This window comes from Acinonyx jubatus, chromosome D3, assembly GCF_027475565.1.
Source record: "Acinonyx jubatus isolate Ajub_Pintada_27869175 chromosome D3, VMU_Ajub_asm_v1.0, whole genome shotgun sequence".
Classification (NCBI taxonomy): domain Eukaryota; kingdom Metazoa; phylum Chordata; class Mammalia; order Carnivora; family Felidae; genus Acinonyx; species Acinonyx jubatus.
The window spans coordinates 13566015-13592352 of record NC_069392.1 but is presented as its reverse complement, the minus strand read 5'-3'; the positions used below and the strand labels follow the sequence as shown (position 1 = coordinate 13592352).

General features: G+C 45.1%; 1 protein-coding gene across 2 annotated transcripts in view; it reads right to left on the bottom strand.

Moving 5' to 3' along the window:
* Positions 1 to 26338, bottom strand: part of FBXW8 (F-box and WD repeat domain containing 8) — a 119217-nt gene that overhangs the window by 17771 nt on the left and 75108 nt on the right. For both annotated transcript variants that reach the window (XR_003415507.2, XM_015068585.3), the window contains exons 6-8: positions 22650 to 22846; positions 19515 to 19721; positions 352 to 479 (exon numbers count right to left, since the gene is read on the bottom strand). Coding sequence is in view for 1 of the 2 variants with exons in the window: in XM_015068585.3 (XP_014924071.3) it covers positions 352 to 479; positions 19515 to 19721; positions 22650 to 22846 (532 nt within the window). In the remaining variant the exon portion in view is untranslated. The remainder of the gene's footprint in view (positions 1 to 351; positions 480 to 19514; positions 19722 to 22649; positions 22847 to 26338) is intronic.

Below are 26338 nucleotides of genomic sequence, written 5' to 3'. Positions count from 1 at the left end.
CCAAACAAATTTTGCAGCAGGGGAACAAAAGATATTCCAAGTGGTCTCACTGGACCTTCTACCAACTGTGTCCACCAAATGGCTGAAAAGACCACCTTCCCGGAGCGTTTCAGAAATGAGGCGGAGACCCAGCTCTGTCCAACTATTACCTAATGCAAGACTTTGTTCTCCACGTTCACAGGGGCGATATTTAAGGATCAGGGCTGAGCTGAGGCAGGCAAGGCTGTGGAGCGCGCACGCAGCGGTGTGAGCAGCAGAGGGAATGAGCGAGAACAGTGGCGCCGAGCCGAGGGGCAAAGCCTCAGCAGGAGCTCCCGTGGCTACGAGACGCGGCTCCTCGCTCAGACTTACCTCCTGTCCATGTTGCCACTGACCATGAGGTTGGGAGGGCTGTCTCTGAGGTTGACGCAAGTGAAATCCCCGAGCGCGTTACCCAGCTTCGAGAGGCAGCGCTCTGCCTCCAGGCTGTACACCAGGATCTGGGAAGGAAGGAAGACGCATGGGTTTGCAGCTGCACACAGGAGGCCTACGTGCAACACTTCTCACTGCAGCCTTGCTCAGGGCAGGGCCATTATTACTCCCCAGCTCCTTTTATAAGGGACAGGATCTGCCGCTTAATGTCCTTACCTTCTCCAAGGAGTGACAGTGTAGGGATATGGCTATTGGAATGACAAAAGGACACGCAAAAGAAAACAAAAGAACATCCCAAGAATTCCTCAGGCCAAGGTGCAAAATCCTAGGACACAAAAGAAAATGCCAAATGGGGATATGAGGTATCCCAATTTCCCAAGCCAGAAAAAGCAGCAGAGAAAACAAGGGTCACTGACTGCTGAGAAGCTGCTTTCTGATTTTCTGATGTCTGCAGATGAGCCAGCCTGTGTTCTCTTTATTTTTCCCCTCTCTCTGTGGATATCCCGGAAGGTAAAAACAACACTACAAGTATCCGGGAAGATGGACACTTAATCACTACATGACCAGTGATTCCTTTAGGTTAAACTGCAAACCAAAACACAAAGCCTTGTTCCCAAACATTAAAAAAAAATTTTTTTATTGATGTAATTGGTATAATCATATTGGTATAATGAACATTCCCAAACATTTCTCTCTTCAGCCACTCTCAACTTGCTAATTTTAGGAGGCTCTGTTCTATAAGGTATAGAGGCAAATAAGGTATCCTTGATCACTAGACAAGGTATTCATCATATTTGAACACTTCTGTGCTATCTCTCCAGCAAAAAGAAAAAAAAGGAGGATTTATGAGGAATCTTTCTAAAGAATATTTAAGTCTTTTACTAAACAAAAAATCTTAGTAATTCAGTGAATTAACATGAAATGCTTGCTATGCATTATTCACTGTTGTTAATACTGAAGATACAGCCCTTGCCCAAATTCACAGTTCAAAAGCCTCCTCATTCACCCACACTCACACACACACACACCCTCCCTGAACATGCATTCTATCCTGTTGGTCATGTGGTTAAATTTATTGAACTCAGAAGTTTTTATAAATTTTTTTTTCAACGTTTATTTATTTTTGGGACAGAGAGAGACAGAGCACGAACGGGGAAGGGGCAGAGAGAGAGGGAGACGCAGAATCGGAAGCAGGCTCCAGGCTCTGAGCCATCAGCCCAGAGCCCAACGCGGGGCTCGAACTCCCGGACCGCGAGATCGTGACCTGGCTGAAGTCGGACGCTTAACCGACTGCGCCACCCAGGCGCCCCGAACTCAGAAGTTTTAATGCTAATATTTTGTAGATAGATTCTCCTCCCTTCTCACACACATGAAAATGAAATGTGCTATCTTTTTCTTCTCAACCTGTACAATTACCAATTATCAGGATTCTTATTTCAGTACTGAGAGGTTGTGGGTCTCCACCTTGAAAACCACGATCTCTTCATCAACACACACTTCTAATAAGTGAACCTTTGGAAATGCTTCACAGTTTAAAAAAAAAGACTAATATTAATTAACTATTGTGAGCAGCACCTGAAAGAGGCTGAAAGAGGCAATTTCAAAACTTAAACCGCCTTCCTAATCATAAAGACTACAGAGAGCAAGCTAAATTTTATTTTTATTTTCACGCAGTTGAAAGTAAGTTTGAGAAAATTCCAACAATTTTAAATGAAAACAATTTCAACAATTCTAAAACATCCAAAAGAAGTTCTTCTTGCAAGTAATATTGATTAGAAGTAATCAAACCTATCTACAGTGAGTAACCTAAAAGTTGCATGAAATCCATTCCTGGAAGGATAAAAACAATTCAAACAGCAACATCATGGTCTCTCATAATTTCCACACTTCTGTATCATAACAGAGCTTTCAGTGGAGTTGTTAGACTCAATGTCTTTTTGTTTTTATAACAGTCCCACTTCCATCGTAGGAAGGTAGGCCTTGAAAGTGCAAAGGTCCGTGGTAAACCTAACAATTAAAATCTGGTATTGGGTCCATCTTTACTTTTTCTAGTTCATTTTTGACAAGTGGATAGGTCATCTCTGAGTGACACAGGGAACTCTGATCCCTCTCCGGAAAGACTGCAAATTCATCATAAAGGCATCAAAGTTCATGGCGAAGAGTCAAGTATTTTCTGAAATGTTTAATAATTCAATGAATCAGAATATCCAAAGAGTACCTTTACCATTAGGGTTAGTTAAAGACCACAGAGATTAGAAAACACATTACCCATCTCTGAGGCGGTTCTTTCCATGTTAAAAGTCCCTTAACGACCTTTACCATTTCTCCCTCCCTTGCTCGCTCCCTCCCACGCTCTCTCTCTTTTAATAAGGTTGAGCAAATGGGACTTCATTTTATCTGATTGCCACAGACTAGTGAGATTAATTATTCATGCTCACACTCCCCCTCTTGTTAAGACCATGCATTAGACTAATTTTTCTCTTTATTGCCCTAGTTGGGTGAGTCTCAACCCATGGCCACTTGACTCCCTCTCAGAGGTGTATGGATATGCTAGAAAGAAGGAAAATACTACCCAGAGCTAAAATCTTGGAGAAAATGTTCTGCATTCATGTGACCGCCAAATCAATAGATGCTGCTGGGGATTTTTCCTTTTAAGTACCAAGTGAATGTTGCAGAAGAGCCTACATAGTGATTACAGAGCAAATTTTTATTTTAAGAATTATCTACAATGACCAACAGCTATTTTGCAGAATTAACTATAGGATGTGCGGTGTTACAGTCGCAGGACACTGGGTGGCCCTCCCTGCTCTTTGGCTTCCAGGCAGATCGAGAGGGCACTGGATGGAAGCAAACACCATAGACAAAGAGCTTCAGCAGAAAGTTTTTTTCTGTGTTTTTTCCTCCTCTTCGTAAAAACCTTAAAATATCTTCATAAATCCTAGTCTTAGAATCCAAACTTTAAATTCTGTCAGCTATTCAGATTTCTTTGAAATTCTTTTCTTAAAAAAAATTGTTTTCTGATTTCAAACGTAATAGATCTTGTAACAAATTCTAACACAACAGAATTAAATAAGGAGCGGTAACCTTCTGTAGGTCAATCTCAGAAATAACTACACTTCAGCAGTTCGGTGTATATACCGCTAGACTTTTTCTGACACAGGTCTGCCTTGCCTTTCTACGTGTGTGTGTGTGTGTGTGTGTGTGTGTGTGTGTAAAACTGTTTTTTCCCTGAATGGGATTATTGTTTTATAACTTGTTTTTCCTACTTAAACAACAGGAGAGTCCTTTCTTCATTAGTATCTATAGGTAAATCTTGTTCTTTTTAATGCCTGCATAGAATTTCTTATGAATGTGTAATTTCGTATTGATGGCTATTTGGGCTGTTAATAAATTTTTAGACAAAATAACGTACTTCGTTACTGCAACAAATATTTATCAATCATCTTCTTTGCAGTCGGTACTGGAATGAACAGGGACGGTGGGTGACACGTGGAGGCCTCAGCCTGCTGCCAGCTGCAACAAGCCGCCTCTTCACCAGCTGGTGCACGGCCACCGGCTGTCCTGCTCCTCGATATGTGGGACCCGCCTCTCTGAGGAGGCCCACCTTACAGCCACGTCCTAGCATCTGGTGTTGTAATGGCAGGGGCGGCAGGGTAGAATCAGGAAGTGGGGGGCGGCCACGGGGCCAGCATCTGGGATACCCCGGTGCGACCCGGAACGCTCAGTGTGCCCAGGACTGGCCTTCCAACCAAAGCATGAAGGCAAGAGCTGACCAACGGCTACTGTCCCTGCAGTGGGCGAGGTCCTTCACCCACCTAGTAAGAAGTGAATATCGCACGGCAGAGGTTTCCTAAATGTGGGCACGCTGTTACCTTCATCATGAAACAGCACCCAGTTGCATACAGGAATCACTACGAAGAGATTACAGAGCCTCGCGGTCCCCGACTTTTGGTCACACACTGATGAATGAAGAAAGGAACTCCGTCTGTGTTTTGATTTTAAACTTACCAAAACAGTAAGTCCTCCTCATACACTTCCGTCAAAGGCATCACTCCAACACCCACCTGAGCAGCTGGCTGGCCTCCTCAGGACCGCAGCACTGCCTTTCCCAAAAAGTGAGGAGTGGTCAGAAGCCTTCCTTACGAGACAGTGGCATTTTCAAAAGCATGGTGAATTAAAGATCACTTGTCTGCTGCGTGGGGGAGGGGCAGAGAGAGAGGGAGACAGAGGATCCAAAGTGCGCTCCGGGCTGACAGCCCGACACGGGGCTTGAATCCACAAACTGAGATTACAACCCGAGCCGAAGTCAGATGCTTAACTGGCTGAGCCACCCAGGCACCCCCTCTGCTGCTATTTTAAGAAGGGGAAGGGACAAGGAGAGCGGAAGGTGGGCAGATGCTAGGCTGAGAGAGTCCAAGATAAAAGGCATGGGGGTGGGTATTTGACTGAAATCTTTGGAGATGACAGTCTACCTACTTTTCTCTATTGATTCCCTAATAACCCGCCCCCACCACTACCACACATACTTTGCTCTTCTGAGGGGAGAAAGTCATGGTAAGAAGCCAAATTCTAGGGCATAAAGCAAACAGTCCTCACGTCCTCTCCTCTTCCACCCCAAGGAAGCTTATTTTGTGCTCCCTCTGTGCCTTTGGCAGAGTTCATCTCCTCTTGTCGGTAATGGAAGGTATTTACTGTCTACACGCTTCAGCTGCTGTTTACGAGGTGCCGTCTCAAATGGCAAGTCAGCTGCTTTTTCTCAGACCCGTGGTTCTCAAACACCGGAAACTGGTTCGGCCAGGCCAGCTGAGGCTGTGCTACCAAGCGCCATGCCACATGCCATAGAACACTGCCTCGGACTCAGACCCTAAGTTCCTTAGGGAAGAAATCCTATCATTCATTCCTGCAGCACTGATCAAGGGCCCAGCATGTGCTTGGAGATGAACTGATTGGTACATTGGCAAATCTGGTAACCACAGTCTGGTTCACGATAAATACACAGATACACCTTTTTTTTGCTTGACGCATTCCCCCATTTCTGGATGCCTAATCCCGTTATTGGCTTATACAAAGAATTACTTCATCCTACTCAAAACAGAAGGAGGTTCCACAGATCCCTCTCCAGACCATCCAGATTCTAGAGCACTCCAACTGTAGCCAGGCTAAGGTTTTCTCTGACAGCGCAGCAGACTAGAATATGGGGAAAGCCCTCCTGTTTACAAACACTGAAAATGCTGCATAAGATTCAGTCTATTAAATATTCCTCAAACATTCTGTTTAACTCCTGAGAAATCAGAGAAATTCGGAGGAGACAAAAACGAAGAGGGCGCTAAAACCAGAAAAGGAAGGGGCGCTCATGTCAGGGGCTGCTCTGAGGATATCTGCCAATGTCAGGAGCCCAGGAGCCCAGGAGCCCCGGGAGACAGGAGGCACGGTTTCTGGCCAGCACCAAGTGGAAACACCAGAACCGAGATGTCTGCCTATTGCTGGGGCCCTCGTACGGACGGGTACGCTCAGTAAAAATCAGACCAGTGGAGAAGCCTATCCATTGGCAAATAGAGCCTCTCTGGAAACTCGTTTCTGCCTCAGGTTCAACTCAGTGTGGAAACTGTTTGCCCCGGGTCTGCCCTCACCCAGGTTCACAGTTTAAATTTATACTACCTGTAAGGCCCAAAGCACCTGGGTGGCTCAGTCAGTCAAGCGTCCAACTCTTTGATTTCAACTCAGGTCATGATCTCTCATTGGCGGGATAGAGCCCCCCCCTCCTCCCCCCACATAGGGCTCTGTGCTGACAGTCTGGAGCCTGCTTGGGATTCTCTCTCCCTTTCTCAAAAATAAATAAATAGACATTTAAACTACTTGCAAGGCCCCAAAGCCCCCTGGCCCGGTAACTGAAGTATTTTCAGGTTGGTAACATGTCTCCTGGTAGCTGGCAGGGTCTTCTCAGGAGGAAGATCCTCTCAACCCAGGCCCCTTAGGAAACCTACAAATTGCTTTCCTTTTCTCCGCCATTGTCATGTGGACAGTTGACGGTTGTCTCCGTGTCTTCTCACAAGACTTTCCGGATCAAGCAATTCATGGCCAAGGAACAAAAGCAGAATCATCCTATTCCCCAGTGGATTCAGACAAAAACCGGTAATAAAATCAGGTACAACTCCAAGAGGAGACACTGGAGAAGAACCAAGCTGCATCTATAAGGGATCGCACATGAGATGGCACACACATTAATGCTGCGTGAGGCCCCTATCACTCTGTAGTCATCCCTACGACCTTAACAATAGACCTGTTTTACCGGGGAAATGATTTTTGTCTGTTACTATGCCTCTGCACCAGTAGGTTGGCTCAGTAAGAAATATGTGAGACCTTTTGATTGGAAAAAAACAAAGAACAAAAGGAAGCCTACAAATCAAGATCAGCCAAATACAGCTCATAAAAAAAAAAAATCCCAAGGCGGGGTTGGGCAGGGGGGAGAGGAGAGAGGGAAAGAAACCACAAGAGACTCTTAAGGACAGAGAACGAACTGAGGGTTGATGGAAGGAGGTGGGTGGGGGATGGGCTAGATGGGCATTAAGGAGGCACCTGCGATGGGCACTGGGTGTTGTATGTAAGTGATGGATCACTGAATTACTCTGAAACCAATATTAGTATGTTAACTAAAATTTAAATTAAAAGTAAAAATAAATAAATAGATAGATATTTATGAGGCTCAAAAAAAAAAAAAATCCCAACTACAGAAAGGAACAACTCATCAAAAATGAGAGGTAGAAAACAAACTGATTAGACTTCCAAGGATATCAGATGTTTATTAGATGAAAAAACGTATGCTGAAAATGTTTATAGAAATAAAATGGTGAGGAGTCAAAAGCATCAAAGAAGCCTCTGCAAAAACAAAACAAACAGAATTTCTAGAAATTACAAAGGCAACGGACGAGCTAGAGAATTAAAGTCCAAGGAATTCCATGAACTGAAGACAGATTTGAAGACATCACTTAGAATGCAACATAGAGAGGCAGAGATGGAAAATGTGAGTGAGCAGCACACAGCCCAGAGAGGACAAGCTGGTCCAACACACATCTGCCCTGAGTTCCAGAGAGGAAGAACAGATAGGATGAGGGAGGGGAAAATTTCCACAATGACTGAGAATGTTCTACAACCGGAAGGAGGAAGCACAAGAGATCCAATGGGAAAAATGAAAGTGCAGGCACACCTAGAGACATCAGAGAGAAACCACAGAAAAGTAAGACTAGGAAAAGATCTTCAAAGCAGACAAAAGAGGAGGAAGAGGCTTGAGCACAATGACCGTTAGACTGACAGCCAAGCTCTCAGTGGGCCCAATGGAGTCCAAACCAATCGTCTCTCCAAAGGGCTGAGCGTAGAGGACTGTCAACCCACAGTTATAAGGGACCAGCAAAACTACCTTAGACTGAGGCCAAAAAAAAAAGAGGTTCTTGGGGAAAAATACAGAGAACTCCTGCGCCTAGGAGACCCTCACTAAAGGAACTTCTTAAGAGTATATTTTTGGAAGGTGGAAAATCATTCCACAAAAAAGGTCTGAGGTGCTGGAAGGAACGGTGAGCAAAGATTCAGGTAAATGTGCTTAAAAGTACACAAATACCGATTATCCACAATAACCCTGCCAATCTGGGTTAAATAAGTAGTTCAAACTGCACGTGGTCCTTATTCCAAACAGACAAGTGCCACGGGTCAGGGCACTGCCCCACGGCCACAAAGATGCCGGCTGCCCAGGGGACCCTCTGGCACTATGGTGTGGAGTGGACAGGTACTTCCTGGAGACCTGTGCTGTGTTTGGCACCATGGGAGGGACTGAACGCGGATCTGATGAAAGAATGAGTGAGTGCTACACATCTCGGCCTGTGTCTATCGATCCCGGGCCCACGGCACACCGGCCTACAGTAGAGATCCGCTCCGTGCATACAAATGAACACATTAAGTCCATTGGCTTTTCCACTCATGGCAACATATTTAGCTGTTTCATAAGTGGGAGGTACTGTTCGTTCAGTACGGCTCTTGAGGTACAAAACTAGTAATGCCCATTTAAAACAATACAAAAGGTACAAGAGAAAAAGACTTCTCAGTCTTTGGGGTAGAATTTACTCATGTAAATGACCCAAGCTGCTGTCCTGACCCAACATAAATATGGCCTGCAAAAAACGTGGTTAAAATTTCACTACAAAACAATGCAGGGCCAGCATATTCATACTCACATGCAAAGCTAAGTCAACAGCCTCTATAAATTCACAGATGAGCTAAGATTAAAAAAAAAAAAAAAACGAGGAGGAAGACAGACAATTGGGGAGGGAGGGGGGACCTAGTGAGAAAAGAGTAAATCATACACAAAACAGCCAATAAAAAAATAAAAAAGCAGTTAATATACATGAATAATGGATGTCTGATTTAAAAGCAGTTTACTCCGATATGATGTAATTTTTGACAATCAGCCAGAGAGACTATTTTGTAAGTCCTTGCCAGAGAGAAGTCAGAGCGTGAAGCTTGGTAACACGGCGGATCTGTGAACATGTGCAAAATGACTTTCACCACCAGCCCAAAGGTGACTGTCTGTTGGCAAACAGAAAGTTGCCTCTCAGGTGCACTTAGCAGCAGCAACCAGCAAGACGTGAAGCTTGAAGAAACGGACCCCCGACACGAGCGCAGGCCCCCGAAACGTGGCACCCCCTCCACGGTCTCCATGACATGCTCCTGGCACGGGCCACGCTCACATGCAGCACAAAGGGAGCAGCAGCCTGGGCTGCTTTCATGTTGAAGTTTTAATTGGAGTGACAAGCCCACAAGGCCAAGATATTTCAGAGATGGGACCGTGTTGCTGAGAGTCGCCAGGCGCTGGGTGGGCAAGGCCCGTGTGCGCTCCCCACCAGCACGTGCCAATGCACCTGCAACCCCCGCTGTTCCAGGACTGGACCCTGCCTGGGAAGGCACTGCCAATCACCGTGGTCTGTGCCAAACGCAGGGGCTCTGTGGCGCGGGCAGATGTCTACAAAGGACCAGAGCGAGGCCGAACCAACACCTATTATGACCTAAACCTGAAAGCAACCCAGAGAGCAAGAGTAAGCTCGGGTGAAAACGCAGGCAGATGTAACCCACATCTCTCTCTCTCAGCCCTAGGTTCATAGATGCTGGAAATAAGAAAGGCAGGTCTACTTTGTGGAGTGAGCAGAATACAGCTCCCTGCTTTGCTTCAGGGCTCTCTCTAGACCATCTCTGTCCTAGTGCTAGAATAAAGAACAGAGAGGTGGCCACAAAGAACCAGATAAGGGGCACATAAAATCAACAGGAAATGCTCCTTGTCAGAGCATTCAGCCCAATGAAGAGATTACACTGGTTATACAAACGTCTAACCCGAAGCTGAAAATCCTCCCGTCCTCCTGTTATGTCCCAACACGCCTCATGGTAACAAAGAGCACAGCCAGTTTCAAAGCCCTTCACAAATATTAGCCACATGTAACTGATCATAGCCCCCATGAGAAAGAAAGTTATTACATCTCTCTCATATAGGGAAGAAAAGGGAGGCTGCAGACTCTGAAATGAATTCTTCAAAATGATAGGCAACTGAGACGTTATTTTTTCAACAGGAAGATTACAAGTGAGACGATCATCACGTGAAGGTATCTGTAAGCCTACAGACTCCACATCGCTCCTGAAGTTCAGGCTATCACACTGGCTGTTCTCAATTTTCCTTTGACGAGCCTGGAGACTTCTCGTTTGGCCCCAGGTTAGACTTGACAAAGGCTTTGAAGGGGGCAGACAGGAAGAGTGGGGCTAAAATCAGATCACAGGACCAGGACGGCCGACGGAGGAGGCCAGCAACCGCAGTGAACAATCGGCCTTTGGCGTAGGGCAGACAGTCCACCCCGCCAGTGTGGCTCACGACTGCACCCACACGCATGAGCTTAGACGTGTTCTGTACATAAGGAATGCTATACATAGCAGCTGTTAATAATAATTCTGATATTCCTTTCATATAAATCCTTTCAGAATATTCCACGTGATTCTCACAGCCACCAAGAGGAAAACAGACAAATACTACTGCCTACGTTTTATACATGAAGAAACTAAGGCCTAGAAATGCTTGAATAGCTTGCCCCAATTACACAGGTGACGACAGTAGCCAAGGACACAGCAGGCAGAGCCCATCCTGTCCCATCCCTACATCAGTGTCTGCCACCATATCACAATGCCTTTCCGGATTCCAAGAAAAATGGTTAATAATGGCTGACGCTTACAGCGTTCTCTCAGGTTTCTCTCAGGCGCAAAAGCCCACCACGACGCAGTCTCTCACCTGATCCCCACAATCCCATATGGTGGGTATTATGACTTTACACCCTGTATACACGTGGAAGCGGAGGTGTGGAAGAGGTCAAAGCATCTACACAGTGAGGAGGTTTGGGGACCAGGATTCAAACCTTGGTGGCGGGCCTCCAAGCCGATGCTCTTTAAACCTCTGCCCCAGGATGCACAAGAGTATGGCCCCTGGACGAGTGGCATCATAGCCCTCACTAGACATGCAGATTCTCATATTCTCCCACCCCAGACCCCCGACTCAGAAGCCTTGGGGTAGGGTGCAGAGGTCCATATATTTCTGTGTCCCCTGGCACCTGAGAACCCCTGCACTAACCTATACTGCCTCCCAAGCCAAAAATGAGTCTCCACCAGGACAGAAGTGTTACTCAACTATAAATGCTCACTTCCTACCTCCCAGCTGATGCCAATCTGGTTAAGAATCGTGCTGGGCAGCGACAGTACCAAAACGTGAGATTTACACCCACGTGCCACACAAGTCAGAGAAGAAGGGTATGCACTGAAAGTCAGACATCAGTAAGGCTCCTTCTGGCAAGTGGGACTCTGGACGGACCTTCCCTGAAAGGACGTGGGGAGACAGGAGGGGAAGAGGGAACGCTACCGCTAGTCAGTAACATGGCATATTCTGGATCGAGTTGGCCTGGCTGGAGCAAGGGGCTCGTTCTGGAGGTGTGGGACGCAGGACGGAAACCCGACCCCCCCAGGTCTTGAGGGCCAGGCTGAAGGCCAGCACCAGGGCCTTACCCACAGTCCTCAGCACGCAGCCCTCACTCTGGTAAAACCAGACAGGGACCATGAGGAGGTAGGCTGATAGGTGGTGTAAGAGGCAGTGGTGGGGAGAGGGCAGAGACAAGGGAGGGGGGCCTGGGGAGCAAATACTTTCATGTCATTTTTGTGAACATGAGACAAGAGTTCACACCCCAAGGAAACACTGCAGTGCAATGGGGCCACCCAGGGGAGTAGATGGAGCCTCAGCCAGAGGTCCTAACCTAGAAAGGATCTGGATATTGAATTTGGTCCAGATCCAGCCAGTCGGTCCCTTATCAATGGACGTTTCTGGAGCAGGAGAGCTGAGCAGAGGCTGGGGCCCATGCCCCAGCAGACCTACTTTCTGCCTGCTGAACAGTTCAGAAGATTTCTGGCCTCGGGGTTTTTTTCTTTTTTCTTTTTTCTCCTTCCTTCCTTCCTTCCTTCCCTCGGGGTTTTTTTCTTTTTTCTTTTTTCCCCTTCCTTCCTTCCTTCCTTCCTTCCTTCCTTCCTTCCTTCCTTCCTTCCTTCCTCCCTCCCTCCCTCCCTCCCTCCCTTCCTTTTCTTTGAAACAAATAGTTACCATCTTATAATTCTGTAGGTTGGAAACCTACTGTGGGTCTCACTGGCTAACATCCAGGTGTCAGCTAGCTATGTTCTGTGCTGAAGCCTAGGGAAGAATCCGTTTCCTTGCCTTTTCCAGCTTCTAGAAGCTGCCCACATTCCCTGGCTCTTAGATCCCTTCCCTCCGTCTCAACCGGGGGTCGGGACCTTCTCATGTGACATTACTCCGACCTCCTCTCCTGCCTCCCTCTTCCACTTTTAAGGACCATTGCGATTACACTGGGTTCCACCAGATAATCCAGAACAATCTCCCTATTTTAAGGTCAAGAGATTGGCAACCTTACTTCCATCTACAGCCTTCATTCCCCTCTGTCATGTAACCTAACCTATTCACAGGTTCCAATAACTGTGGACGTTTGGTGAGGGGCACTCTTTTGGATTCCTGGCCTCATTTGAACACACTGTAAACCTCATAACTCATCTCAAATTCCTTAATGTGGAATACGATCAAACTTGGACTGAGCTAGAGTTTTCCTTTACCCTGCAAATTAGTAACACACAGAGAGAATGCTTAGAAGAATAACTTTGTGTCCATTAGGACTCATCTGCAACTCAATAATTTATCATTATTAACCCACTCTAACATGACGCCTTGTAGGAGACTGAAGAGCTGAGTGAATGAATAAATCATATTCCATCTACGGAATGAATAAAAAGCAAAGTTCTCTAACTTGTAATATTTTGTTAGTCTAGTCCAAGCTGCTATGCGTACTTGAAAACAGTAAAATGTCATAAGTGTTCTGAAATTCCACTCACACAGGTCATCTGTGTGCCTTCTTTTTCCTACTCTTTGCCAAGCTACCCATCAGTTTCAAATGTGTGTGTGTGTGTGTGTGTGTGTGTGTGTGTGTGTGTGTGTATCAAAAGCATGAAGCCTATTCTACGGTGTTACTGCTTTTACTTCCAGGGCAAAGACAAATATTTCCAATAGCCACCCTTGATCTTTATTAACTTAAAAAACAAGCTAATTTTTAACCTTAACAAAACCTAGTTGCTGCTTGGGCTATATTTACTTTAAGGCTGATGTGTCACAAAGAAACCAAAGCCATAACTATTTGTGAGGTGAAACAAACACAAAGGTCAACTCCAAGTTCATGCTCTTCCATGGGTGCGGAATGGTAAACCAGGACGGAAATTCCGTGTAAATGATCAGGAAAGCCATTAGAAAAATCAGGCCCTGTTAATAGATCTGTAGATCTTCTTTGGATAGGTGAAGGGGATTAAGAGGTACAAACTTCCAGTTGTAAGTTATGGGGATGAGAAACACAGCACAGGAAATGTAGTAATACTGTAAAAACATTGTATGCGGACAGACAGAATAACCGAATGTACAGACCTGTTAAATCACTATGTGGAACACCTGAAACTAATACGACACTGTATGTCGGCTATATCTCAGTTAAAAAAGAGAGAGAGAAAATTAGGCCCTAAATAAAACTCTAAGCTAATTCAAGGGGTAAAGGAGAAGAAAGGCAACGATGATTATATACATCTTGTAATCTTGCTTAGAACTTCAAGAATGCTGGTCAATGTTTTTAAAACTTCCAAAATGATACAAATGTCACTGGTGTACAAAAATCATGCAAATGTGAGCAAAGACAAAGATGTGCGAGACACAGCGCCAGCCCTCCAGCCCTCTCCGATAAGGCTTTTGACACAAAGGGACTCGGCATTCACATGAACTTACTCCAGTAGTTCTGCAAGAAGCTAAGTGGGTCCATCCCTTATCTATTCTAAATGTATTCTTCCAGAACAATTTTCGGGAAAATGAATCTCGGGAAGCACCACAAACTGCTATTACTACAAGTACGGCCCTAGCCCAGCCCTGCACCAGCCCCGCACCAGCCCCGCACCAGCCCCTGGGCCCCTGTGTTCCGGCCGGCCCGCGTCACCCCAATGCTGCTCTCCCCCCTCCCAAACTCCCTCCTCCAGGCCTGATGCCTCTGTCTGGACTTGCACCCGGCCCAGACTCTCCTGAAGAACTCCCACTTGACCTAAAGCTGGCGGGGGGGAGGGGTGGGGAGGCCAAGGAGGAAACTGACAAGTGCTGAGCACCAGCCATGTGCAAAGCCCACCACCTACCTTTGCCGGGTCTTTTCCCTTTCTAAACGGGGAGCCTGAGGCATGCAAGTGACCCGCCTAAGGTGTAACTGACTCCAGAACCCTTGCTGAGTCCCCAGTGGTTACAGAGCTTCTCGAATGGAGCTGAAAACACTTTCCCCTGTACTTCCTTTCTCCGACTTTGTCCCTCCCTCTCAGCAGTGATTCAGTACCGCTAGACACCCTCAAGCCCTCTTAGCTTCCGTGAGCAGCAGTACTCCCAAGAAATGCAGAATCACCCGCCATGGCTGCACAGGATATCAGAGGCAGTCCCGAAGGTCTCTAAAGTCAGAGGTTCTGTGCTCTGTCCTGAGAAACCCGAGGGCTAGGGAGGTGCTCCAAGGCTTTCACGACATGTGAGTGTTATTATTAACAATATAGAATAATTATATCACCTCCTGACACCATCTTAATACTAAAACGTGTCCAAAATGCATTTGGGTGCTTTTTGGTTTTTCTTTTTTTTTTTTGCATTTGAAGGTCCAATCATCATGTATTTATCTGTAGAACTTTTCATTACCCTGAAATTCAACAACATCAGGAAGAGGGCCCCCACGGGCCTCGGGTCCATTTTGATCAGGTGAAAACCATCTTTATGTTGCTAAGTTGTTGGTAAGGCCCACAAGGCTGTAACCCCCCATGTAGATGTCATGTGTGATTCATCTGTTTCCAGTGCTGATCAGAAATTCAGCTTTAAGGTATGTGTGCGATAAGCAGTCATTAACAACGGCCGCAACCGCAACAGCAAAAATGATGGTCAGCCTCACTCAGGAACCCAGAAAACTGGTCTTCAAGAGCTATTTTCTTAAATTTCTCCAAGAACAAAACATACAGATAAAGCTTTCAAGGTGAGAGTGAAAAGAAAATTAGCCATTTACTTTGTGAACTTTAAACTTTAAATCAGTCATCCTGCTTGTGAAATACCAAGCTTTTATTCTCTGCAATAGAACCTTGAGCAAAAAATGGACGTCCTATTCTGGTGTAGGTATGGGAGAGCAGCGCCCGAATCCAAAGGCGCTGTGTTTCTGATTCCGAAGGCTCTCTCAGACAGATATTTCAACTTGTGATGAGTACAAGCAACCAATCCAGAGTCTTTTCACGTCCACGTACAGGGAATGATTATCATAGGAGACGTTAGCAATTATTTTCCAGCGTGATGTAAGCTGAGGCAGCAGGGCCAAGCAAGCGTCCTTGTCAAACATATTCCAGCCTTCTGGATTACTTCACTCGCATCTCCCTGATTAGGATGCGCGCCGCATGCTGCTTAATACAATCTGCCATCGAATGCCAAGTACTTCAGAACTAAATTAGGAAATATGTCCAAATACATAGAATGACGCTAAGAGCCCTAAGTGGGTCTCTCTCTTTCCTTTATGAGGCATGAGGCTCATCATCAACATAATGCTCTTAAATGAGGCAATTCTATCTTCTAACCCTCTACCTCTGAGAGCAAAATTTAATTCAAGCAGCAAAAGAATTAATAAAGATAATATGGTATCATAAATACCATTCTCATGAAGGAAGTATTTTTGACAAGAGTCAGGAAATGTGAGACATACAAACAAATTTTAGAGGGATGTTAACAGAGGTGACACTGATTTTTACACGGCAGCATGATGGAGAGGCCAGAGTAATCACAACCACATCTTTTTTCCTTCAGTCACTTGGCAAAGGCTACCTTTCAGGTCATCGATGCCAAGAAGGCGATATCAAAACTCAGGAACCCCTAAGTCTGGGGATCCTTGCACACAGGCAAACCAAGATGTACTGGGACACTACTCTCTCTCTCTCTGAACCCTCCTACCTGAGCCGGAAATAGCTGAACAACCAGCTGTGTTTACGAGCCTTTTCTTTTTAATTTTTTAAAAAGCTTATTTATTTATTTTGAGAGAGCACGTGAGTGGCAGAGGGGCAGAGAGAGAGAGAGAGAGAGAGAGAGAGAGAGAGAGAATCCCATGCAGCAGGGCTCAATCTTATGACTGTGAGATCACGACCTGAGCCGAAATTAAGAGTTGGACACTCAACCAACTGAGCCACCCAGAGGCTCCTACAAGCCTCTTCTTAAGACTAAATACACTTCTGCTATGTTCCGTGTTTCATTTCCTTAGGAGACTATGTGTAGTAAGATGGCTAGGTTCTTGACAAGTGCCAATTTGCTGAAGTCTATGCAGAATGCCGTTGTCAAGCTCCAATGCCAGGAACACAACTGGTGTTCTGTAACTCTCTGTGCCGAACACACATCCGGCTGGCTAGCTAGATGTGTGAATGGATGGATTTGAACCATTATTACTTGATGCTCAGACAGCTGTGGTGCCTATAAAATGCTAATGTGATCATCATACGGTGCAAGGACGGTCTCCTGCTAAACAAAAATAACGCCTCTGGAATACTTCTACAGGTTAGGGAAATTCTGGTTGCTGACTCAAATTCTGTGTCAGTATTTGGACTTCACTGTCCGCTTTGATCACAGTTAATCAATAACGGATTATAACTAAACCCCAGTTCTGTATCAGTAAAAACGAAGATAAACCAAACTCTCTGTTCTCATAAAGCTTTCATCTGAATCCTAAATATACAGGCCAGAGGCACAGACCCAAACCCCCCTGTGTATATAGCTCCAGGCAAACTCTACTGGTAATGGTCTCGCATCAACCTAATAAAATGTGCTGGGCCACATGCGGCCGGGCCACAGCACAGATGTAGCCAAAACATGGTACTCACAAGCACAGTGACACCGAGCAACGCACATGAGACTGTTTGGGAATTATGATATTACGATATAGGATAGCAGGAGGACACTAAAATCTCACAGCGTCACCCATAACATGGCTTAATTCACACAGGGATATCACACGACAATTTCAATTCCTAAAAATGCAGGTTTTTCTCAGGAAGCAGACAATCCATTAAACGCAATCAGACGGAAAGTGCTGCCTCCTCAAAAATGAGGGAAGTTTCATAGGGAAAGCCTGGCTTCCCTCACGTTCCCGTGGGCGGCACTCATGTCGGAGAAACAGCTCCATGCAAAGTTATTACCAAACTACGAACAACAACCGACTCTCCACCCACACAAGTGATGGAGGGTTTGAAGCCGCACTCACAAAATATTTGGATGACTAATGCTACCGTCAGATTTTGAAGAGGTTGTTAAACACGCTCTTGTAGCAAATTTATTTCCACTCTTCATTTTAAAACCCCGATGAAAAATACCGGGTAATCACTTATTTGAGGGACTAGAAACTTTTAAAAATGGATTTTCATAAAATCAATAGATTAATCAGCTGATTCTTATAATCAATGCTCTTAACTGGGTTGAAAAACCCAAAAGGCATCCCAAACAGCACTTTCTTACATCGATGTTGAAAGGATGCTCCCGGTCTAAATTTGAGCTCAACACTCTGCCCCTTTGCTGGTTTCTCAAATATATCCACTCACGTAAGTCAAAGAGAAAGAGGGCCTGTTTATGAAAAATTTATTAAAGTATGACAAATTTAAACCAGGCTAGTGCTAAATATAACTATCATCTCACTACGCCGAGAACTTGAGAAATAAATGAGAACCAAAGCCTGAAAGTATGATGGATGAAAAGTCAGAAAGCAAACAGTCTCTCTTCTCTCAACAAATGAGCTCAGTGGGGACCAGAAAAGAAGGTGTTCTCAAAGCCCGAGAAAGGAAACTGCCTTAGGACACCAACTGTGGTCCCCTCCCCCACTTCCTAGGAAGGCACAGCACAATTCTATCATCGTCTATCTCGCCAGCTAAGCTGTGAATGTGCTCCAACAAAACAGGCCAACTTGAGCACAAAGGGAGTCCGTTGTCACAGTGAGGTTACAATAAGCCACACATATTTTCTGCCACTTTATTGCCTCTTCCTGAACGAAGAAGAGGTCCGTGGAATCCAGGATGCTTCAATTCTTTGAGCACTTACTAAGTTGCAAAACCAGTGAACATCTAAATGAATGAGATCTGACCTTACAGGGGGCTACACAAAGGGGAAACAGTATGTAAAAACCACAACCAGAGGCCAGACTTAAACTATGAGGGGAGGAAATAAAAGCGCCGTGATGGTAATGCTCGCTCGCCAGGCACCACGCTTAAAGCTTCACAGACAGGTTTTCATTTAACCCTACAATTTTACCAAGTAGCCACTGTTCTGAACTCCCTGGGGCATGAAGAGGGTTAAGCCACCTGCTTAAGGTCACACAGGGCGGTAGGTTACTACCGAGCTGGTACTGAAACTCAGACTGTGTGCATCCAGAGTCGGCTCCTCCAGCTCCTGTGCTGCTCTGTGGAGAAGGGCTTCCTTCCCGAAGGAGGAGGGTGCTGTCAGAGGAGCCGCTGGCTCAGGGAAGTTCCTTCCCAGGGACTGTACCCATAGGCAGCAGGGTCAAGAGCAGGAAAATTGGAGAAAAACAAAGCAAAACAAAATAAAAAAACTGAATCCCTTTCTCCCGATTCCACTGGAAGAGAGACAGTTCTATAAATCAAGTTTAAGACTAACTACTTGGCTTACAGTCAGGCTAGTAAAATGCTAGGTAGTGATAAAATTTAGCCATCATGCAAAGAATTTCAATTACAAACTTGTCTCCTTAATTCTGGCTCAAGGATGATCAGAAGGCACTTTTATGTACTACTGGTGAGAATGCAAGTCTTGCTGCAACCCTTACCACCACCCCGAGTGTATACCTTCTGCCCAGGCAACACAACCGCTGGGAATCTATCCCAGAGATCGACCACACAAGGACTCGCAAGAGTTGCAATATGCATCGTAGCACTGCCTGTAATCGCTGAGACAGTGAAAGTGACCTAAATGCCCACCAGCGAGGGGGCTAGATACACAGACCATGGGTTGTAAGCCTACGCCAGAATCCTAGCGAGACGGAGCATGGTATGTGGTGACGTGGAATGCCCTCCAAGGCTTATTACTGAATAAAAATGTTGGGTACAGAACAGATGTATACTACAATCGCATTTCCACAAATACGGTTTTTGGTGCATATGTACTTCTAAACACATTAAATTTTTCTTGATACCTAAAAAATGCTTAGTTTCTTCTGTGGAATGGGGCTGGGGGAAGGGAGGAGAAAGGAGACAATTACTTTCCATTTTACATCCTTTAGAAGAGCTTCAGGGTCTGTTTTTTGTTGTTTTTTGTTGTTTTTTTTACCATGCTAAATGTATATGGTCTGAATACATCTTAAAAATATATAATATCAGAAAGCCTTAATTTTTTAATTGCCTTCTAAAAAATAAAAACCGACGTTCTTTTTAGTTGATTATACACCCTACTATTTCTGTACCTTGTTTCCTTCGTATACCCATCCCAGACTCTTCACACCAAAAGCAGCCTGGTTGGCTGAGACATCCAGACACGTGACCGGCTGGCCATAGACGTAATGGAGGGTTCTGGCAGAGTCTTCAGCTTTCAGCAGGTACACCAGATCTCCAGCTGTGGCCACTGCCACAGGATACCTTCTGGTATCTGGAACGATTTCAAGGTAGTCAACCTGTGAATGGGGAAGAGTTACACAGTCTGTCAGGTCTCACCTCCAGCTCATCCTTACTTGGTCAAAAAACACACGATGCCTCCCAGAGGTCACTAAGACCAGCGACCTAACAGAAAAAGATGGGCAAAGAAACAGCTCATAGGAAAGGAGAACACAGTTCCTACACTAATAAAGAGATGCTCTTTGTAAAAGAAACACAGTATGTTCCTAATAAGAGAAATACGAAGTAAAAATTCACCGAGATACCATTTTTACCAGTCATAGCAGTAAAATCCATTAGCTTGATAGGACACCGGTCTGGAAGTAGAGGGGAGACAACCATATTTGTGGATCCCACTTACGGTTGGTGGGATGTAATCGAGTCCAACTTCTCTAGAGGGAAATCTGGCAATACTTATCACGATGTCAAACGCACATACGCACTGAACCAGCAAGTCAGTCCTAGGAATTTACTTACAAATAAACACACACACACACACACACACACACACCGCATACAAGGTTACCTGCTGTAGCACGATGCTGTCATAGCTAAAAACTGGAAACACCTACTACACACGCCTTACTAAGGGGCTAATTAACAGGAATACCATGTAGTCTCAGAAAAAAGCATGATACAAAATGGAATCATCTCCAAGATAAATTTGGGGACAAAAAGCAAGGAAGGGGAGTAGCAGGATTCATAGTGCACTAACGTGCGTGGAGGGGGGCAGAGGGAACACGGTGTGCGTGGCTTGTGCAAGCATAAATCTGCTAAGGACGGCTGCCTGCAAAGAGGGAACAGAGTTCTTTGATGGGGTGGAAGAGAGATTTCTCCCATAAACCTTACTGCCTTTTAAATTCTGAAACATGAGAGGATAAGAACTATTCAAAATATTAAGTTTCCTTGTTTTCTTTTTTTACAAGAAACTGAATCAAATCCCCTCGGTTCCCAATCAGCAAAATTCACATTTTAGCATTTGTGCAGGTACCAGAAATGTGCAGCTAAAAGGCTAAAAAGAGCGGCGTTATCCATCCCCTGCTGTTTCCAGGTCATCGAGGGTATGATACCAGCCGCCACGGTACTCTTGACCGCACTAGCGCGACCGCTGCCTCTGATCTGCACGGCAACGAGGCGCTCCCTTCAGGCATCACTTGCTTTTCTACTTCCCTAAGTGGCACATTTCTCCCGAGCACATTTCACACCAGGTTTTCACCTCCTTGAGTAAAATCTCAGCGTACAAAAGCAGGTGTGCCACACTGTGTAATCGTGAAAACCACCGCGTGAAAGGACAGCGTGGCCCTGACAAGAAGCCAAACGAGTTCAAAAACCTGAATCCTAAGGACTGTCCAGAGGAGCTGGAGGGACAGTATACATCCGGGGGCCTCTGCTGTTAATCCTCGGGCCCAAGAGTGTGAGTGTGAGTGGTGCCCCACCCTCAACCTGCCCAGCTGAGGACTCATCACAAAGGAAGGACGGAAGGGCTAGGCCAGTGCTGCAACCCAGGGAAGATGGCCATTGGGATTCGGGGAGCCCACCTGGGAAGACAAAAGTGGCTCTGATGGGCTGGGGGAACCTTTTCCAGGGAGGCACGGCAGCCCCTCATCCGAGATGAGAAATGAGGCCTATGCTGCCAAGCAGTTGTGGCTTGCTTCCTCTCCCCCCCATTCTAAAAGTCATTTCTTATTTCCCTAAAATTAACATCCTCAGCCTAGCTGTTTAGTTTCACTTTATTGTTGGACTTCTGACAGACCAAGAGGCTCAGACTGAGTGTGGTGGTGCCATTTGCCAGAAGCTGTAAACTCCTTCAAAAAGCTTCCAGTGGGTGCCAGGATGCCACTTTATTGCCAAGGCAGGATTTACCCTTTACGGAGGAACTCACATCTTAAGTAACTGTCTTCATTCGTATAATTATTGCTGGTCTAGAAGGCTCTTTAGGCAGACACCAAATAATAAGCACTACGGTAGTTTTGAGAACAAAGAAAGATGGTACTTCACATTTTTCTAGTAAAACCCCGAGAGGAGCATCAGACGGTTTGGGGGGAACACCACCCACAGGGCAGAAACTGGTCATTAAAGGGACAAGAAGCTTATGCAGGCAAAGTGCTGACATCATGGCTTTTTAGTTACTCAAGGCTAACAAGATCTCCACCAGGGGGAAAAGGCAGAAAAACAGGATCTGTTCCGGATCAGACCACCAATTCGTTATTCAACACTGGCTTTTCTGCTCACTCTACTAGTGCCAAAATCGAGTTTGTTTACATTAAATCCAAATTTAGCGCAGATTTGAGCACTTCCTTCTTACCGCAGAATCACCTCCCACCGTACAAAAGTGGAGGCTCACGTGTAACTGAGTATGGAGATGAGCTTGACGTAAAGAACGCTTCAGGTTGGCTGAGCTTCATGCATGACATCCTGGAACTCGGCTCCCCAATTAACACTGACTTAAACTTGTTTTCACTCAGGAGTTACTCTTAATTCCAGGTGAGAAAATCTGAGGCGGAAGAAAGTGTAGGACGGAAATCTTCCCTCCCATATGGACTGGGAAGGTACCACTGAATTCATTTTCATCATTTTCACTGACATGATACGCCAGAAACCGAGCTCCCATTTCCAGAGGCGAACATCTCATTTTAGGTGAAGGAGGCTGAGGACCACAGTGACGAGAAACCCCTGGCCTGGAGGTCAGCCCTGAGATCTGAATCTCAGCTCCTTAGCTCTGAGATCCGGGGCAAGCCGATACACTGCTCTCAGCCTCTACGGGCTTGTTGGTAAATGGGGAAAAAGAATACTATCTACCTATTTTGCAAGGCTGCAGTGAGATTTAGAAATGTAAGGCCCCCAGGAAGCCCCCAGGGAATGGGAGCTGCCAACGTCATTACTATCTGTTTGATCGGACCCAGAGGTTCTAAGAATGGAGAATCAAATGACTGGACTAAACAGCTCACCAGTTTCTGAACTTCGAACTCTGCCGCGATTTGCCAGTAGCCCTCGTCGTTGGGGCGCAACATTACAACATCAAAAGCGGAAGCTGTGGCAACCGTTGCATCTTCCTGGCTGAGGGCTAGTGCCTGTATTCTTGCGTCATGCTCAAAACGATGGATGGGATACTTTCCGGTCCTTAGATCCCAGATATTAAGAAACCCTACGTAGAGAAAAACAGCGCAGGTAATTTTAGATTCGCTTAAAACGCACAATTATAAAGTAATCATGCAATATAAAGAAAGTTAAAAGGTAAATGACAAATTTGCATCACATACAACACAGGGCCGATTTCCTTAACAATGAGCTTCTAAGGTCCAATAAGGAAAAAAAAAGCATTTGGAAAGTGAGCAAAGGACAAGAGCATGCTGGTCACAGTAAAAGAAATACAACTGGGGGCGCCTGGGTGGCTGGGTTGGTTAAGCGTCCGACTTCGGCTCAGGTCATGATCTCGCGGTCCATGGGTTCTAGCCCCGCGTCGGGCTCTGTGCTGACTGCTCAGAGCCTGGAGCCTTTTTCGGATTCTGTGTCTCCCTCTCTCTCTGCCCCTTCCCCGTTCATGCTCTGTGTCTCTCTGTCTCAAAAATAAATAAATGTTAAAAAAAAATTAAAAAAAAAAAAAAAGAAATACAACTGATGTACAAACGTAAGAAAAATGCAAAAATTCACTCACAATTAGAAAAATACAAAAACGGGGGCACCTGGGTGGCTCAGTCGGCTGAGCATCTGACTTCAACTCAGGTCATGATTCCATGGTTCATGCATTCCAGCCCTGCATCGGGCTCTGTGCTGACAGCTCAGAGCCTGGAGCCTGCTTCGGATTCTGTGTCCCTCTCTTGCTCTGCGCCCCCCCCCCCCCGCCCCCGTTCACAGGCAAGCGCATGCGCTAAGAAAAAAAGAAAACACTAAAAAAAAGAAAAACACAAAAACAGTAACAGAGTATTATTTTTCATCCATCAAATTGACAAAGATGAAAAATTTCATAAAACATTTTGTTGTTAAGGCTATAGGGAAATAGGCTCTATTTTTTTAAATGCTTATTTATTTTGAGGGGGGAGAGGGGCAGAGAGAGCGGGGGGGGGGGGGGGTGGAGACAGAGAGAATCCCAAGCAGGCCCCACGCTGTCAGTGCAGAGCCCGACCTGGGGCTCGATCTCACAACCAAACCATGAGATCATGACCTGAGCCAAAACTGACTGAGTCAGATGCTTCACTGACAAAGCCACCCAGGCACCCTAGGCTCTATCTTAAATTGTTGGTGGAGATATAAACTAATTCACCCAACTTGGGAGGCAATTTGATGATACGTACCAAATTACGAATGTCTATAGGATAGTCGCTGAAATGTTTTTCATTATGTCAAAAGATTAGAAGCTATCTAAATGTGCACCACAGTTTGAAATTTAAATAAAATGAGGAGTTAAAAAGACTGTGTCAGACTTATACATAAGCTATCTGAAAGATCAACAAAATATATTATTAAATGAAAAAAGTGAAGGACAGAGTAGTGGTATAGCAGGTTATACTACTTTCGTGTTTTAAAAAATTTACACACACACACACAAACGTATACACAGACTATCCTCGTGTATGGAAGGATACACAAGAAACTGTTACCAGTGCTTGGCATTGAAGGAAAGAAACCAAAGAGAAGGAACAAGAGTAGGAGGGCATTTTACTATATATCCACTTGTATATTCTGAAGATTTTCCCTAAAATTATTTTTACTAAAAAGATAAATTTTATAAAATGTTTTTATGAGACAAACTTAACAATAGCAGGACATACATCAATTGCTGAATACTTTGCACATATGGCACTCCTAATTCATTCTCTTAATTGTCCATTCATGCAACAAATAATTTTTCCCAGTTTTATTGATTATAGTTGACGTATAAGTTGTACGACACAACAATCTGATATATGCATACACTGTAAAATGATTACCATAGTACATTATTAGTTAATACCCATCACCTCACACAGTTAACAAATTTCTTTTTCCTTAGAATGAGAACTTTTAAAATCTACTCTCTTAGCAACTTTCAAATATACGGTACGGTATTAACTGTGGTCATCATGTTGTAGGTTAGATCCCCAGAACTTATCTTCTAACTGGAAGTTTGGACACCTTTTGACCACCTTTACTGATTTTTCCCACACCTCCGTCCCCAGGAATCACAAATCTGCTGTTTCTGAGGGTTTTGTTTGTTTGTTTGTTTTTAGATTCCACACATAAATGAGATCATACAGTATGTGTTTTTCCTCGGACTGATTTCACTTAGCATAACGCCCTCAAGGTTCACCCATGTTGTTGCCAATAGCGGAATTTTCATGGCTGAATAGTATTCCGTTGGACACGTATACCACAATTTCTTTATCTGTTCGACTGTCAACGGACACTCAGGCTGTTTCCACGTCTTGGCTGTCATGAATAATGCCAATGCTGCGGTGCACGTGGGGTGCGGACGGTTCTTCGGGACAGTGACTTCATCTCCTTTGGACATATACCCAGAAGTGGAATTGCTGGACCATATGAAATCTAGAGTTCTAGATTTCATTTTTTGGGGAACCTCCATACCGTTTTCCAGTGGTTGCATAAATTTACATTCCCACCGACAATGCACAAGGGCGCCTTTCTCTCCACATCCTCACCAGCATCTGTCATCCCTGGTCTTTGACGACAGCCATTCTAGCAAGCGTGAGCTATCAGGCAGAAAATTACTGAGCATGTTATATACGGGGCACAGTTCTAGATGCCAGCAAGATCTGAAAGCAGCCACTAACTTGTATTTTACATCCTTCCTCACACCACCCTCTTCCAGCCGCAGTGAGCACTGATGCTTTACTTTCCATCATTATCAAACGTGAGCTTAACTATCCTACACTTGCTAAAAACCTTGATCTACCCACACACCCTTCTCTCTCCAGCTCCCCGGATGCCGCTACCCAGATGCATTCCTCTTACACACACTGGCTGTGTGTCTCCACCTTTCTCAAATGGTCTACAGCATGATATCCAAGTTTTCCAAGTGGTCTTCAGACCAGAAGCCCCAGCAGCTGCAGCATCACCTGGGGGCTTGTTAGAAATGCAGATTTTGGGGCAACAGAAACTTGGGATATACGCTCAAGTCTGAGAACCAGTCTGTCTACAGGAACTTACACTCTTCTATCAGAAACAGAAACTTTTCTCTACCTGGGATGACTTTCTTCTTACCCAAATTCTTTTTATCATTCCCACCCACTTCTTTCCCTGCCAATATGTACCCAAGAAAATAATTACTGTCTGCATCATACTGGATAACGTCCTGCTCCAATTCCCACTGATTTTATTTTTCAAAGTTCCCTGAGAAATGATTGCACAGAAATAACAGTCTGTGGTTATTTGAGTTCAAATCCAGCTCTACCACTTGCTAGCAGAAGGTCTTGGGCAAGTTACTTTAAGCTGTGGGCCTGTCTCTTCATCTACAAAACGGAAGATAACATTACCTACTGCACAGGACTGTTGGACAGACGAAAGGGGAAAAGCCACACAAAAGGCTGGAAATAGGCCAATCATTTTTACCTTTCATGTGTTCTAGAAGGCCTGCCATGTTGTAAAGCATGTTTACAATCTACTAATAGTGCAAATTCCCTCTGTTGCTCCTCCAAAAATC